The sequence below is a fragment of the Triticum dicoccoides genome, chromosome 7A (genome assembly GCF_002162155.2).
Source record: "Triticum dicoccoides isolate Atlit2015 ecotype Zavitan chromosome 7A, WEW_v2.0, whole genome shotgun sequence".
NCBI classification, from domain to species: domain Eukaryota; kingdom Viridiplantae; phylum Streptophyta; class Magnoliopsida; order Poales; family Poaceae; genus Triticum; species Triticum dicoccoides.
This window is the reverse complement of record NC_041392.1, coordinates 448,420,279-448,433,124: the sequence shown is the minus strand read 5'-3', so window position 1 is coordinate 448,433,124 and position 12,846 is coordinate 448,420,279. Positions and strand designations below refer to the sequence as shown.

Sequence of the window (12,846 nt, the reverse complement as noted above, 5' to 3'; positions counted from 1 at the left end):
GAAAAAAATTAAAAAATAATGTTCATGTGAACTACTTGGAAGTGGTGGTAAAACGCACATAGTATAACAAATCTCAATATCTTACAAGTTCTTACCATGCAAGCAGGTGGTGACTGGCAACCAACGGTGTCAAATAACTCCAAAGATTGAGGAAAACGATTGCTAGGGGAACATATGTATACACGGAGTAGAAATATGTGGAGCTTGGAAGGCTTAAATATATGGTAGCAAAAGATTAACAATAATCAATTCAGAGATGCAATGTTGAATAAACGCTCAACGACGGTACTGTGCTAGTCCTAAGCTAGACCGGACTAGAGACGCGAGCCTAGAACACTAATGAGGTCACAACATAGCACAACTAGCATCAATAAAGGATAAGAAATAGCTCTGGACAACAAGATATAAGTGAAGATCACAATGGCAGTAAAGATAATGATGAAAAATAACTGCCAAGTAGGATATACAACAACTCTCTCTCCAACTTTCCTCTTGAAAATTTTGAGCCAATTTTCTGTTTTTTTTGCACAAATGCTACTAACTCAAGCTTGCCAATGCAAAAAGAAGCACTCAATTCCGAATTGATATGAGGAGTCAAAGAATTCTAAAACTAGCTTGAAAAACTGAAACAAGCTGTATGTGCGAACTTCGGAGGGCAAACAGACCTATGTAGAAGCCGATTTTGAGACACCAAATATTAAAATAGCTTTTGCAACTATTCAGACGCGGCTCATCGCTAGGTTCAATTTGAGTACTTGTGGAGCCAAAACGGACTTCGTATGAAAAAGATATGTCTGTTTTACTGAACACTGCGCAAAACAGATTCCGATCCGAATTCAGGTACGAGATTGATTCTAGATAGATCATAAATTTCTTTTTTTCCTTTTTCTCTTTTTTCCCTCGCACTTTTCCCTTTTTTTCTCTGTCCTTTTTCTTTTTCTTTTTTTCTCTCTCACTCTTTCCAAAATAAACTAGATAAGATGCAGATTGGATCAAGCGAAGATGTAAACAATCTCAATTATGATGAAGACAATGAACGGTGGGTAACACGTGGTGGAATTGATGGATGTGATGGTGGACAACAGAAGGAATAACGATGCAGCGACTGTGTGACTAGTGTGAACAGAACTCTAAACTCTAAACGAACTAGACACTAAGACCAGCAAGTCGACACGACGATGCAACCGCTAATTCAATAATGCAAACAATGAAAAGAAAATTGCAAAGGCTCAGACTGGCTTGGACAAAGGATAAACATATCTAACTTTTTTGGGGGCTTTCTTTTTGGACAATAGGTAGGAAAATAAATATAATATAGGGAAAACTGGAAATTCTCACTGAGCAAACCTGAAAACTGATACCACTTGATAGAGGCGAGGGTCCCGATCTTTCGATGAGATGATAACTATTGATTTGGTGAAGAACGACTTTGACGACCTGACTACAAACGTGCACGACATTGCGCCTTAACAATCGCTAAACCAATCTCCTGAGGTTATTGACCACGTCAGAGCACGATTAACCTGACCACAAAGGTGTGGAGATCATGGCGGGCGACACGAGCAAGATGACTCCAAAAGAGAAGGTTGTGTTTGAGGGGAAGCAAAAATTCATCCAAGACCGAGATGCGTGATCATCTTCTATTTGTTTGTTTTTCATGCACTAGGGTCAAGATGCATGAACTATGGCCGTGGTGATCCTTTTGCTCCAATGTTGTATGCCGACATAGCATATAATGCAAATATGCTAGATTTATTTTGGGAAAACTTTGTTTTTGCCACTCTAACTTTTGACCACTTTACTTATGCCACTCTAAATTTGACATACCACTTTTGCCACTTTCAGTTTTGACAAATACATCACAAATGCCATTCCGTGGCAAAGCAATAACTTTTCATTTCACTTTTGCCACTCTTCGATTTTAACAATGTATCACAATTGCCACTCTAAAATTATTGCTTTTGCCACGGAATGGAAATTGTGATGTATTGTCAAAAACTAAGAATGACAAAAGTGAAATGTCAAATTCTAGAGTGGCATAAGTAAAGTGGTCAAAAACTAGAGTGGCAAAAATAAATTTTTTCCATTTATCTTGCTATATATTTGCTATGTTTGATTACCAGAAAATGGAAGTTGGAAAAATGGCCGAGGGCAAAATGGATCGGCGCACTACCCAAACATACAATTTTTTTGAGACAACCCAAACAGACCAAATGGGTTGGCCGGTTGGGCGCACTGACCAAATTGATGCGGACATGAGACAAACTGGTGACCCAACAGACAAAAAAAGATCAAATTCATGTTCGTTTGGATCGGTGCATTGGAGTTGGCCTTAGTATAAACCGGGGTAACCAAGTGGACAACTTGCCTGTTGTGCCTAGTTTACTTCTTTTTCTTCTTCTTCAACTACAACGCTAAGAGACACAGCGATTTCCCTATTTGGTTTCTTTTTTTTCCGTTTTGCTTGCCCGGGTTTTCTTTTGTGTTTTTCTTTTTCTTTTCACCTTCTAATTCTTTGTTCATTTTATTTTCCTTTTTTCAAATCATGAATATTTTTCTTAAATTCTTGATCTTTTGAATGCTTTTTAAATCCACGAACTCTTTTCAAATTTGACAAACTTTTTTCTCAAAACCCATGATTTTTTTTCAAATTCATGTATTTTACACAATTGATGAACTTTTTTCAAATTCGTGTTTTTTTTACAAAATCTGCAAACTTTTTCAAGTTTGTGAACTTATTTTTTAAAATTGATGCAGTTCTTTGCAAATTCATGAATTATTTTCTCAAATCCTTCTTTATTTTTCAAAATCCACGAACTTTTTTGAAATTCGTGTTTTTTTAAAAACAATGATATTTTTTCAGATCTGCAATTTTAAAATTACCGTGGACCCTTTCTAATTTACGAACTTTTTTTTCCGAAATGTGAATTTTTAAAAGTTGATGATTGTTATTTTCAAATCCATGTTTTTTTGAATAAAAAATCTTTTCCCCATTATTTACGGATTTTTAAATGTTTTTTTCAAAAGCCAACGGTTGATCGGTCAACCGTGATAGTGCGATGCGAACCAATGCGACTCTGGACGAGCGACAATGTAGCCATGATACTGGGCCGGTCCAGAACGCGACTAGGAAGCCCCCTGCTCTTTTGTCCCATTCAAATTAAACGAAGCCCATTGCTTGGCCCAATCTGAGGCCCGGCGTCCTCCCGATCCACTGCTTGTCTCCAGCCCTCTCTCTCGATGGAACCACCTCTAATGGATGGCTTCGATCTTCCCACCACCTCCGGCCCGTCTGCTACAATCGCCGGCGGCGACGACCGGCCTCCGGAGATGACCGGAGACGGCGGCTTGGAGGACGCGGACACGGGTCCGCATCCTGACAGGTGCGAGGCGCTGGCTGCGGCCATCGCGGGGGTGCTAGGCAGCGCGCTTGAGGAGCATGAGGCGCGCGCCGCAGCCACCGCCCAGAGCCAGGCCGAGCTCGCCATCGCCATTGACCGCCTCAATGGAGGTAGGTGGTTACCTCCTGCATCATCTCTTACGCCTTGGCCTCAAATTTACTTGCTCCCTGCTGCTGCCTCTGCGGCCGTCCTGTGGGGGCATGTGCGGGCTCGTCTTCGCCTAGGGTTTTGTTTGCGCTTTGTGGCTAGTTTGCGTTGAGGTGTCTCCGGCATGTGTTTTAATCAAGTGATTCGATACAGATTAGCTCTGCTCTAAGCGAATTGGATTAACTGATACTTACTGATAAGATATGACATCTGACTGATCTAACGGCATTTCTAACTGATCCCTAAAAAATAGCGGAGTATCCGGCCGAGTAAACCTTGGTGGAGTATTTATACCCCACTAAGTTTTGGTCGGTTCTAGCCGATCCCCTAAACTTAGCGGAGTAAAACGTAAATTTGCATAAATTCAGCCTAATTTCAACCGAAACTTGCATGCATTTAAACATAAGTTCAACATAGATAGTCTTGACAACCGAATATTAAACATAAACTTAAACTTAAACTACACTAAACTTAAAACTACACTAAAAACTACTCAACCTCAACGGCCGTAGTGGAGGTCGAGCCAATCCTTCCTCGACAGGCCACCCTCGGTGAGAGCTGGGTCTAGGCCGGTGCCGTCGTTGTCGCAGTCGGGGAAGATGCTTCACCACTCCTCGACTTCGAACTCCTCCTCCTCGCCGCCTTACACCTCGTCGTCGGAGATGACGATGACCTCCCCGCCTTGTCGGCGAATATCGCCCGCTCCGCTTCCACGAGTTCCGGTTGCTGGCGGCGGAGGTCCTCCATGTACGCCTCGTCGGCGGCCTCCGCCTCGAGGCGCTCCCTCGCCTCTCTGTCCTCCCGCGCCATCGCCGCGCTCACGACACCCGGCTCCGGCAGGATGAGGTGGACCGACGCCGTCCCGAACAGGAAGTTCAGCCTCGCATCGGGCCGTGGAATTGGACTTGCCACCGGTCATACTCCATCGCCGTGAGCTCGGCTGTGTGGAACGACCCGTTGCACTTCCTCTTGTGGGTCTCCCGGTCGGTGATCTCCGCCACCCATATCCCCCACAAGCGCTACCGGACGCTGAGGTAGGTCCTTGTCGGCGGCTGCGGCGGAGGGAGCTCCGGGAAATCGGCGAATTGGGTGGGGGTGGGCCGATTGGGCGAGCGGCGATGGCTAGAGGGTGCGCCGGCGGACGACGACGGCGGGGCGAGGGGGAGAAGTGGAGGCAGAGGAGAGGGACAGGGAGAGATTTTTTACTCGGTCACCGAGCGGTGGAGTAAAAATAGGGAGGTTTGCGGCGGCCGAGTAATGTGTTACTCCACTATGGTCTATTGGGGATCGGTTAGGTCCCGGTTAGAGGGGTTTTACTCCTCTAACTGGTTATTGGGGATCGGTTAGAAATGCCCTAAGGACCAACAGATTCTGCTTTAAGCTCCTGAATTTTTGTGGTACAGTGTGATATGGGTACTCACGCTAGTATTTCTTTTTTATGGTCATTCTGGTACTGACTCAGCCTTGTTGTCTGAGCAGTAGTTAATGTGTATTTTTCCGTCAATTCGAACCGAAGATCATTCTTATTGTAGAGATGCTCATGCTAGTATTTGGTTTCAGTTTTGTTGCAGTGCAAGTAGTTTTTTGGAACAGAGGGAGTACTTATGAACTAATAATAATGTAGAGCATCTTTTTAAGTGGCATGGCTGACTTGACAATAATTGCGTATTTAGAGGAAGTATAATACTACTATAATAGTACCACCTCCGTCCTGGTTTATTAGCCCCCCTTGTATTTTGGGTGAAACTTTGACCTGATTTTAACTACCAAAAAAAGTTATATACCATGAAAATAGTATCATTGAAAACCTCTTTCAAATATGAATCCAACAGTATAAGTTTTGTGGTATACAACCTATATTTTGTTAGTGAAATCTATGGTCAAAATTTGGCACAAAATACGAAGGGGACCAATAAACCGAGATGGAGGTAGCACGCTATAAGCCTGCTTATTACATGACATTTTTGCCTATGTGGAAAAGAGAGGTAAGGAAAAAGAAAAGGAGTGAGCTCTACGTGTGCTCCTAGGTAAAAAAAATTAATGAGAGAAAAATGAAAGAGAGAAAGTGAAAAAAGTACTAACCTAATAGCCAACTCTATACAGTAATTAAGGCTGGCTTTTGGTGATATGGCAGATTTATGTAGCCAGCTGCTGGCTCTATTATTATCCTACATAAGTGAAAGACAAACAAGAGTGGTTTGGAATATCATCGGGGCTCAGTTCTTGGATAAAAAAGTGCACTTTGAAACACCCAAACAACAAAATGAAGTATATTAAGCAACCAACTTGGTGGACAAACGCATAGAAATGAAGCCAGGGAGGTGCTAAGTTATGGCATACAAAAGGGTTCACCAGATTGGAATTAAAATTATATTACTGAAAAGTACATCACTGTCGATACAAACACAAATATGATAGTTAAATTGACAAAACACATGAAATACGCAGATTAAGATAAATACCTGATTGAGGAAGATTTGGTCCAGCAAACCATAGTTGCTACGCTGGGTTCTCCAATGCATGTTGCTTTCCATAGAAAGCAGGACCTATATGGGTAGCGAATCTTTGGCTCCGGGTGATGTGCACCCCCTGTATCTGGACGGTTCTGGTGTGTAAGATCAGGACATAGAGTAGTGGTATTATGTTGTATTGACTATAATAAATTGTTTGTTTATTACCTGCACACTTATATAAGTTGAATACGGTAGAAGCAAGACTTCTGTGACGCCATCAAAACATGAGTGTACAGGTTTATCGTTGGCTTTCCTTCCCCTCTTGCAAGGCGAGTAGGGCGAAGCCTCCTCACTCAATCTCTGCTGGCGAGCCCGTGGAATCTCCTGCCCTCCGATGGTGGAGAGGGGAATCTTGGTGTCTCGAGTCCGGTTAGTAGATAGGTTAGGGTCTTAATCCTCACAGGGGTGGCGCTCGGATGGATGGCGGTGCTTCATCTCCGAGTCAGTCTTCCGGGCTCTGTTCCTCCTCAAGTTCGTCCGTCAGGATGGATTAGACGGAGCTTTGGAGTAGATTCTTGCTGTCTTCTTGGGGCTGCGAGGTTAGGGTTTCTCGTCTTGCATATGAGGCGGTGACATTTCGTGTCAGGTTCTTTGAATTGATTTAAGGGTTCAACGGCGATGCCTGCGGCTTTGGGGCGCTGGTCCTTAAGGGCACGTGCATGAAGACTTCCCGGCTGCCATCGACAAGGTCAGGCTGGTTCCGGTATGGGAGCGGCGACAACGGTTCGTCGACAGCTCGTTTAGCGGCGGTAGTGGTCGTTCGGTGGTCCAAAAACCTTGACGTATTTTTATTACGTTTGGGATGCTTTGTACGAATCTTTATAATAGATCTGAGCCTTTTCGGAAAAAAAGAGCGTGCAGGTGTTTTGCCCTTTTGTTTGCGGACAGGTTTTGCCCTGTGCTCTGCACCCTACCAGCACCATCGAGTTAATTGCAAGGAATTAAATGCGGTCTTAGGGTAACTAATGTACATTTAATCATGTTGCCTATGAGGGATTGCTTATCGTGCTTGCAGTATTGAGAGGCACACGTGGGAAGAGGATTTGCAGCACCTGGGTGCTCCACACCCCTATGTGAACATTAAATTCAAAAAAAAAACAGAAATTTCAAAAAAAAATCTGGGATTTTGGAATATGTGGCAAAAAAGACAAATAATTCTTATGTATAGAAAAAAAACTGTTTGGATGGATTTTAGTTCGGACTGTATTTTTGTCGCCACGGATACATTTCCTGGTATTTTTTCTACGAAACTTCATAACTTCATAGTCCAAGATTTCATTTTTGAAATTTTTCTTGTATTTTTTGAATTTAATTTTCATATAGGGGGTTGGAGCATCCATGTGCTCCTGTGTATTTCCTGGCACACGTGATCCTACCTTGAACCATGTTATGTGAAGTACATCAGCAGTTGGCAAGATATCGCCCCAGAGATTTTATACTTCTGTTATTGGATGCTTATTTTGTGGTTCATATGTTTCTGAATTGAGCTTTGTGTTGTTATTTTTCTCTGCATGTATATTGTTTTCAACTCATACTCTCCCTGTGCGTCGTGAATTTTATGAAATTATGCCCATTGGTTTCTGCAGAACTAGACAAGCTATTGGAGAATGCTCCCTCCCCGGTAATAGCACAACATGCAGCAAGGATTTCCTCTATCCGCAAGAGAGTGTTAGCGCTAAACATGCTACTGAGGTCCATACAAAGACGTATAGATAATATGGATAGAATGATTTCTACCGGTGTTACAAGTGGTACTATTCACCATACTAACACTATATCTGATTCTTTATCGCACTACTCGGCTCAGATAAACCTGATGAATTATGATATTCATGTTGTATTATATTTGCAGATCATTCATCTCGTGTGCAGTTGCAAAACCAGAATTAAATTTGGATTGAGGTACATTACTTTGGTCTATTATCATTTCTTTTTCCAGAATATATTATCATCTCAGCTGATATATGTATGGGTGCTCATGATAGGCCTGAGTAAGCTACACTGTAGAAATATGTTGATGGATTTCGATAGTCTGAATCTACTTCTGTAGATAAAAGCTTTCTTATATTTTTGACAGTAGATCAGTGATCATTCAGTTCAGTAGAGTTGTAGCATCTAGCTACTTGGTTTAGTATTATAAATGCAACAGTTTCATATCCGAAATATTACAAGCTTGTTCTAGCTTTAGATTATATAGGGTATATAATGTCGGATATTGTCTTTGGAGGCCGAGCTCCATGGAGCTCGGTTTTGAAAAATTTGAATTTTGTTGAATTTCATATTTTCTACATTTCAAAAAATTCTGAAAAAAAACACACATATATATGAAGGCCTAACACACACGTGTGTAAATTTTCAGGGCAAAATAAGTTGAAATGAGGGCTGTGCAAAAAAGACAAATCTGAGGCTTTTTAACACATGACACTATTCATCCTCCCGGACCAGGAATTTGTCTTTTTTGTATAGGTCACATTTCAACGTTTTTCATTCTGAAATTTTACACACATAGGCATAACATACTTGTTTACTTGCACAATTTTTTTCAGATTTTTTTGAAACCGAAAAGTTTGAATTTTGATTTGTTTTCAAAAAAAGGCCTCCATGGCTCCCGGGAGCCAAACGTCCGTTCTCATATAATGTTACATAAGAAAAACCCTTTTAACTCACAGTTCTATGTTTACTTACTGATAAGTGCCTCCTAACACCAGTGCTATGAACTGCATGATCTAGAGGGATATTTCCTGTGTTGCCCGTCAATTGCTCACCATTTCTGTCAGCTGAACTGTAATTCAATAGCGATGCAGGCGGCATTTTCACAAGAGGCTGTGTATAATAGTGAAGAGTGGTGATTGCAACTGCCCTCCAAATTCGCATCACTAGGAACGCTTCATTCTTTTTCGTTGAAGTGGGATTAGTTCTTCGGTCTGAACAAACTCTTGTCCTTGGTGGCGTGGGAAGTGAAATGCGCTTCAGATGTACCAATTGCACTCATGTACCATTTTCTCTTGGGGAATCCGTCTCAACATGTACAACACTAGATTGCAAGGGGTAAACAATATTTTTATCTAATGTTGTGCAAATTTGGAATAACTGTGTTGTGAATATTGAAGATAGCAACCGCTTGAATTCATGAATTATGTTGGCTGGTAGGAAGAAAACGTGAATATTCTGAAGATGCTTTTGGACTGGGACTATTCCCAAATTGTATGTGCCTCTTGGTCTAAACAATGAAGCCAAAATCAGCATACTGCCATATTCTTGCCGGCAAGGCAAGTTTGGAAGTTCCGAACAAATGATTTGAAACATGTTGGGTTCTTTCATGATCCAATTCTGAAGAAAAATCATGCAACTATGATGAGAATAAATGAACAGACACCTGAAGAACAATGGACGAAGCAATTAGCTTGCTCTCTTGAAAAAATGTTACAGTTTACAGGCAAAATAATGGTACAGTGAGACTTACTACCAAACTTCCCCAAGATAACAATGGAAAAGAAAAGAACTAAAAAAATGAACAGATGTGTGGTAAACCTATGTCGGAGGTTGTGAACCAAAGCTGTACACGGCCCCTATCTAGTTTTCTGTCTAATTTTACACCCAATATTACAACAACATCACCAAAGAAATTCTTGGTATCAAGATTTCTCGCTGCCAATGAAACACCTCGGATCTTCCCTTCATGATTGCCTACCGGAAAGCATCCCCCAGGTGAGTACAGGAAGAACCTGCATTCATGGATGGATTTCAAGGAGATGAGCATACACAAGAAGGTTCCATTCATGCTAACTAACTGCTGCACCACCATTTTACCTGTGATGTTCACCTCACAGGCGCATGTAACCTTCCCTGTGGCCTTTGAAGAGTTTCAGGTGCCTCTTGTTCTGGGAGCCACTCCTGGTCAGTTCACGCCGGGTTCGCCATGCCGACACATGAGAATACAGTGAAGGGAACAGAAAGCAAAGCAGCAGGAGCAGCAAGATCACGGCACATATCAGCATCACGTTGGCGAAACCGTCCAGATTTGCGGGGTTCTTGTTCTGTTCGGTCCATGGCACACCACCGACATTCATCCCAAAAACTGCGTAAAATAGCAGGCAAGGATATATCCAGGTGATCACCCATGAGCAGGAAACAACCTGATGAAGGGGAAGTTCACTACGATGACCAACATGGATAACTTACCTCCGGTTACAATGGAGAGAGGGAGGAAAACTATGGAGAGGAATGAAAGATAGTATAGGCTCTTGTTGATCTGCTCTGACTGCCAGCTGTCGAGGCTGGCCTGCAGCGTGGTCACTCTGTTTGTTATAAATCCAAGGTTTTCCTTGAGCCTCCTAAGGCGGCCGATCAAATCTTCGAGGGCGGCAATATCCTCGGTTGCAAACCAACTCTTGCTCGCGCATCTGTCCTTCACACGGGGGAAGACTTGTTCGCCGTGAGAAACCACCTGAAGGAACAGCATATTAGCATCAGGTCTCCAACTTTTATTTGGTATCATGGTATGGTAGGTCAGGAAACAGCAGATGATATTGATCTTGGGGTCACATGGACACTCAGTTAAATACATCACTGAAATACATCCCATTCAAGTCCTCCGTATATCTCTTCAGAAATTTGGGAGAGGGTTCAACAAATACCTGAAGTAGGCGCTGTAAATCAAGGTGCATTTTGGGGAATCTCCTGCCATCCAACAGAAGTTTCCTCATGAAGTGACCACCTGCAATCAACATACATAAGCATACCATGAAAAATCTCAAGAGACGATTTGCCAGGTGCTAGGTGAATACATTTGCCATCTGATACCTTGTAAATATATCCTTTGCATAATCAAACTAGACTATTACTAGACATAAACTAAAGTAATTCGATTAGATGATATCACCTTACAAACAAATTTGAGTACAAGTTTATCAGTAGTAATGAAGGCTTGCTTTATATTGCATTCCATTGACATTAACCTGTCTAGAACCCAAGATATTAATGAACAAAATTCCCCCAATAACTCGCAGATGGCGCAGAAAAGATCATGTTGGGCAAATATATACCGCCACTGCATTCATCGCATTTCAGAAAATAAGGTTGCTTGACAATTCACATTCTACCATCCATAAGCAAAACCTGTTAAGTTCTTAGCTTCCTCTTTTATCTTTATTCCAGCATCAGGGCATCTTCAATCTATCAGGGAATGGCCTCTAGATAGAAAAACACCATTTGAGAATCAGCTTAAGCACAAATGTGGAACCAAAACTGTGTTGCAAATCGAACAATCCACAATTAACCCAAGAAAATCAGCAAACTCATGTTGACCTTCCAGAAGTTCTCCCAGTTCGCCGTTCCAATGCACATCAACAATTTCAACAAATTTGACGCCCAACCCCCATTTCCTTGCCACCAAATTAAGCTTCCGGTTCAATTAACATTCTATGATGATGATTAATGCAACTCACGTTATTCATACAACAAGAATTTGTCATCACCAACCACATAGGCGTAGACATGAAGTTAGTATCAACTCCTAAAAGATTGCCTTTTTTTTTGCAGAGTCTTAAAAAGATGACTAGTAGAATAAGCACCGTATGCTTTGAGACTACCAGCCAAGAAAGCAACCTCCGTCACCCACCTTTGTCGATGTGCAGCTCGATGTTGTCGATCTCCATCTCGAGGCGCGTGACAATGTCGTGGACGTGGTCGACGTGCGTGCCGAGGACGTGCACGAGGAGGTTGGACACCGTCCGTGGCACCGGGTTGTCGGTGTGCGCGCCGTCCGCGTGGTTCATGGCGAGCAGCGACTCGAGCAGGCGCTCGTCGATGACGACGCCGCCCTCGACAGCGCGGCCGCCGCCGTGCCCCTCTTCGGCGAGCGAGGCGGCCACCCCGAGGGGCACCTCCGAGAGGAGCGACGCCTGCGTGGTCCCGAACGCGAGCCGCGGGACGGCGCCGACGGACACGGTGACTACGGAGCTCTCGGTGACGCGCGCGGCGAGGCGGATGGCGAAGGCGCTGCCGAGCGGCCCCGGCGCGCTGACGCGGAGCACGAGCACGCCGCCGCCGCCGTCGGCGACGCCGCCGCAGTGCGGGCCGTTCCCGACGAGCGCGAGGATCTCCTGGAGCGTGAGCGGCGGGCACAGGAGCTCGATCAGCGCCTGCGCGTGGTGGAGCGGCTTCGCGGCCGCGCCACCGGTGAGCAACCGCGGGAGCTCGACGTGATGCCACGTGAACGCCCCCGGCGCGGAGGAAGGCGACGTCTCCGCGGACGTAGGCAGGTCCCACGGCGCGTCCATATACCGCCCCTCGCCGTCGAACTCCAGCGCGTGCCGCGGCACAGCGCCGGACGCGAGCGGCTTGCCGACCACCGGGGACGGCGACGGGGGAGGCGGCCCGTCCCGCGGCCGCAGCATGTTACACCCCACCGCCTCCACGAGCGGCGAGGCCTCTCCGTTTCCGGCCGCGGCCGCCATTGGCATCGGCATTCGCGTGAGGCGCCGGGGAACAACAGCAGCGGGAACGGACCGGGCGGGAGGCGCGGCTGACCCGGCGGGGACTATATCATAGTTTCTCAGCTGTGCCGAGGTCCTAGTCGTAAATTGCGAAGCAGGGGACGTGGAGCACAGGGTCCTTCCTGTAAAAGAACCAGGGCCGTCCGGCGGGGGTTGTTAAGCTTAATCGGGGAGGTTGTTACCCGCCCGTAGTATGATAATAACAGCAATAATGAAGCTGGTAATCTTGGCATGAGGTTGACTATTTTTGGAATCTCTCTCTCTCTCTCTCTCTCTCTCTCTCTCTCT

General features: G+C 44.5%; 2 protein-coding genes across 4 annotated transcripts; one reads left to right on the top strand and one right to left on the bottom strand.

Annotated features, from left to right (window-relative positions):
• The first annotated feature begins 3,240 nt into the window (after positions 1-3,240).
• On the top strand, positions 3,241-9,247 carry LOC119331958. Of its 3 annotated transcripts, none has more exons than XM_037605135.1 (4): positions 3,241-3,511; positions 7,648-7,812; positions 7,914-7,963; positions 8,866-9,247. In XM_037605135.1, the coding sequence occupies exons 1-3, from the start codon at positions 3,241-3,243 to the stop codon at positions 7,949-7,951; spliced, it is 474 nt and encodes a 157-aa protein (XP_037461032.1). In that variant the 3' UTR covers positions 7,952-7,963; positions 8,866-9,247. The 3 variants fall into 3 exon arrangements, with proteins under 3 accessions (XP_037461032.1, XP_037461030.1, XP_037461033.1); XM_037605133.1 differs by having other exon boundaries at positions 8,858-9,247; XM_037605136.1 differs by having other exon boundaries at positions 8,770-9,247.
• A 200-nt stretch (positions 9,248-9,447) lies between these two features.
• On the bottom strand, positions 9,448-12,730 carry LOC119331957. Its single transcript, XM_037605132.1, has 5 exons — positions 11,682-12,730; positions 10,699-10,778; positions 10,244-10,508; positions 9,872-10,139; positions 9,448-9,786 (listed from the first exon to the last, which is right to left on the bottom strand). Exons 1-4 carry the CDS (start codon positions 12,529-12,531, stop codon positions 9,886-9,888), a joined length of 1,449 nt encoding a protein of 482 aa, XP_037461029.1. The 5' UTR covers positions 12,532-12,730; the 3' UTR covers positions 9,448-9,786; positions 9,872-9,885.
• Between the last annotated feature and the right edge of the window lie 116 nt (positions 12,731-12,846).

Excerpts from the sequence above, each read along its gene's own strand:
- LOC119331958 (XM_037605135.1), top strand. The coding sequence starts at position 3,241 with ATGGAACCACCTCTAATGGATGGCTTCGATCTTCCCACCACCTCCGGC. Across the intron at positions 3,512-7,647 it reads CATTGACCGCCTCAATGGAG|AACTAGACAAGCTATTGGAG; the intron begins GTAGGTGGTTAC and ends TGGTTTCTGCAG. Across the intron at positions 7,813-7,913 it reads TTCTACCGGTGTTACAAGTG|ATCATTCATCTCGTGTGCAG; the intron begins GTACTATTCACC and ends TTATATTTGCAG.
- LOC119331957 (XM_037605132.1), bottom strand. The coding sequence starts at position 12,531 with ATGCCGATGCCAATGGCGGCCGCGGCCGGAAACGGAGAGGCCTCGCCG. Across the intron at positions 10,779-11,681 it reads CGAGCTGCACATCGACAAAG|GTGGTCACTTCATGAGGAAA; the intron begins GTGGGTGACGGA and ends TGTTGATTGCAG. Across the intron at positions 10,509-10,698 it reads ATTTACAGCGCCTACTTCAG|GTGGTTTCTCACGGCGAACA; the intron begins GTATTTGTTGAA and ends CTGTTCCTTCAG.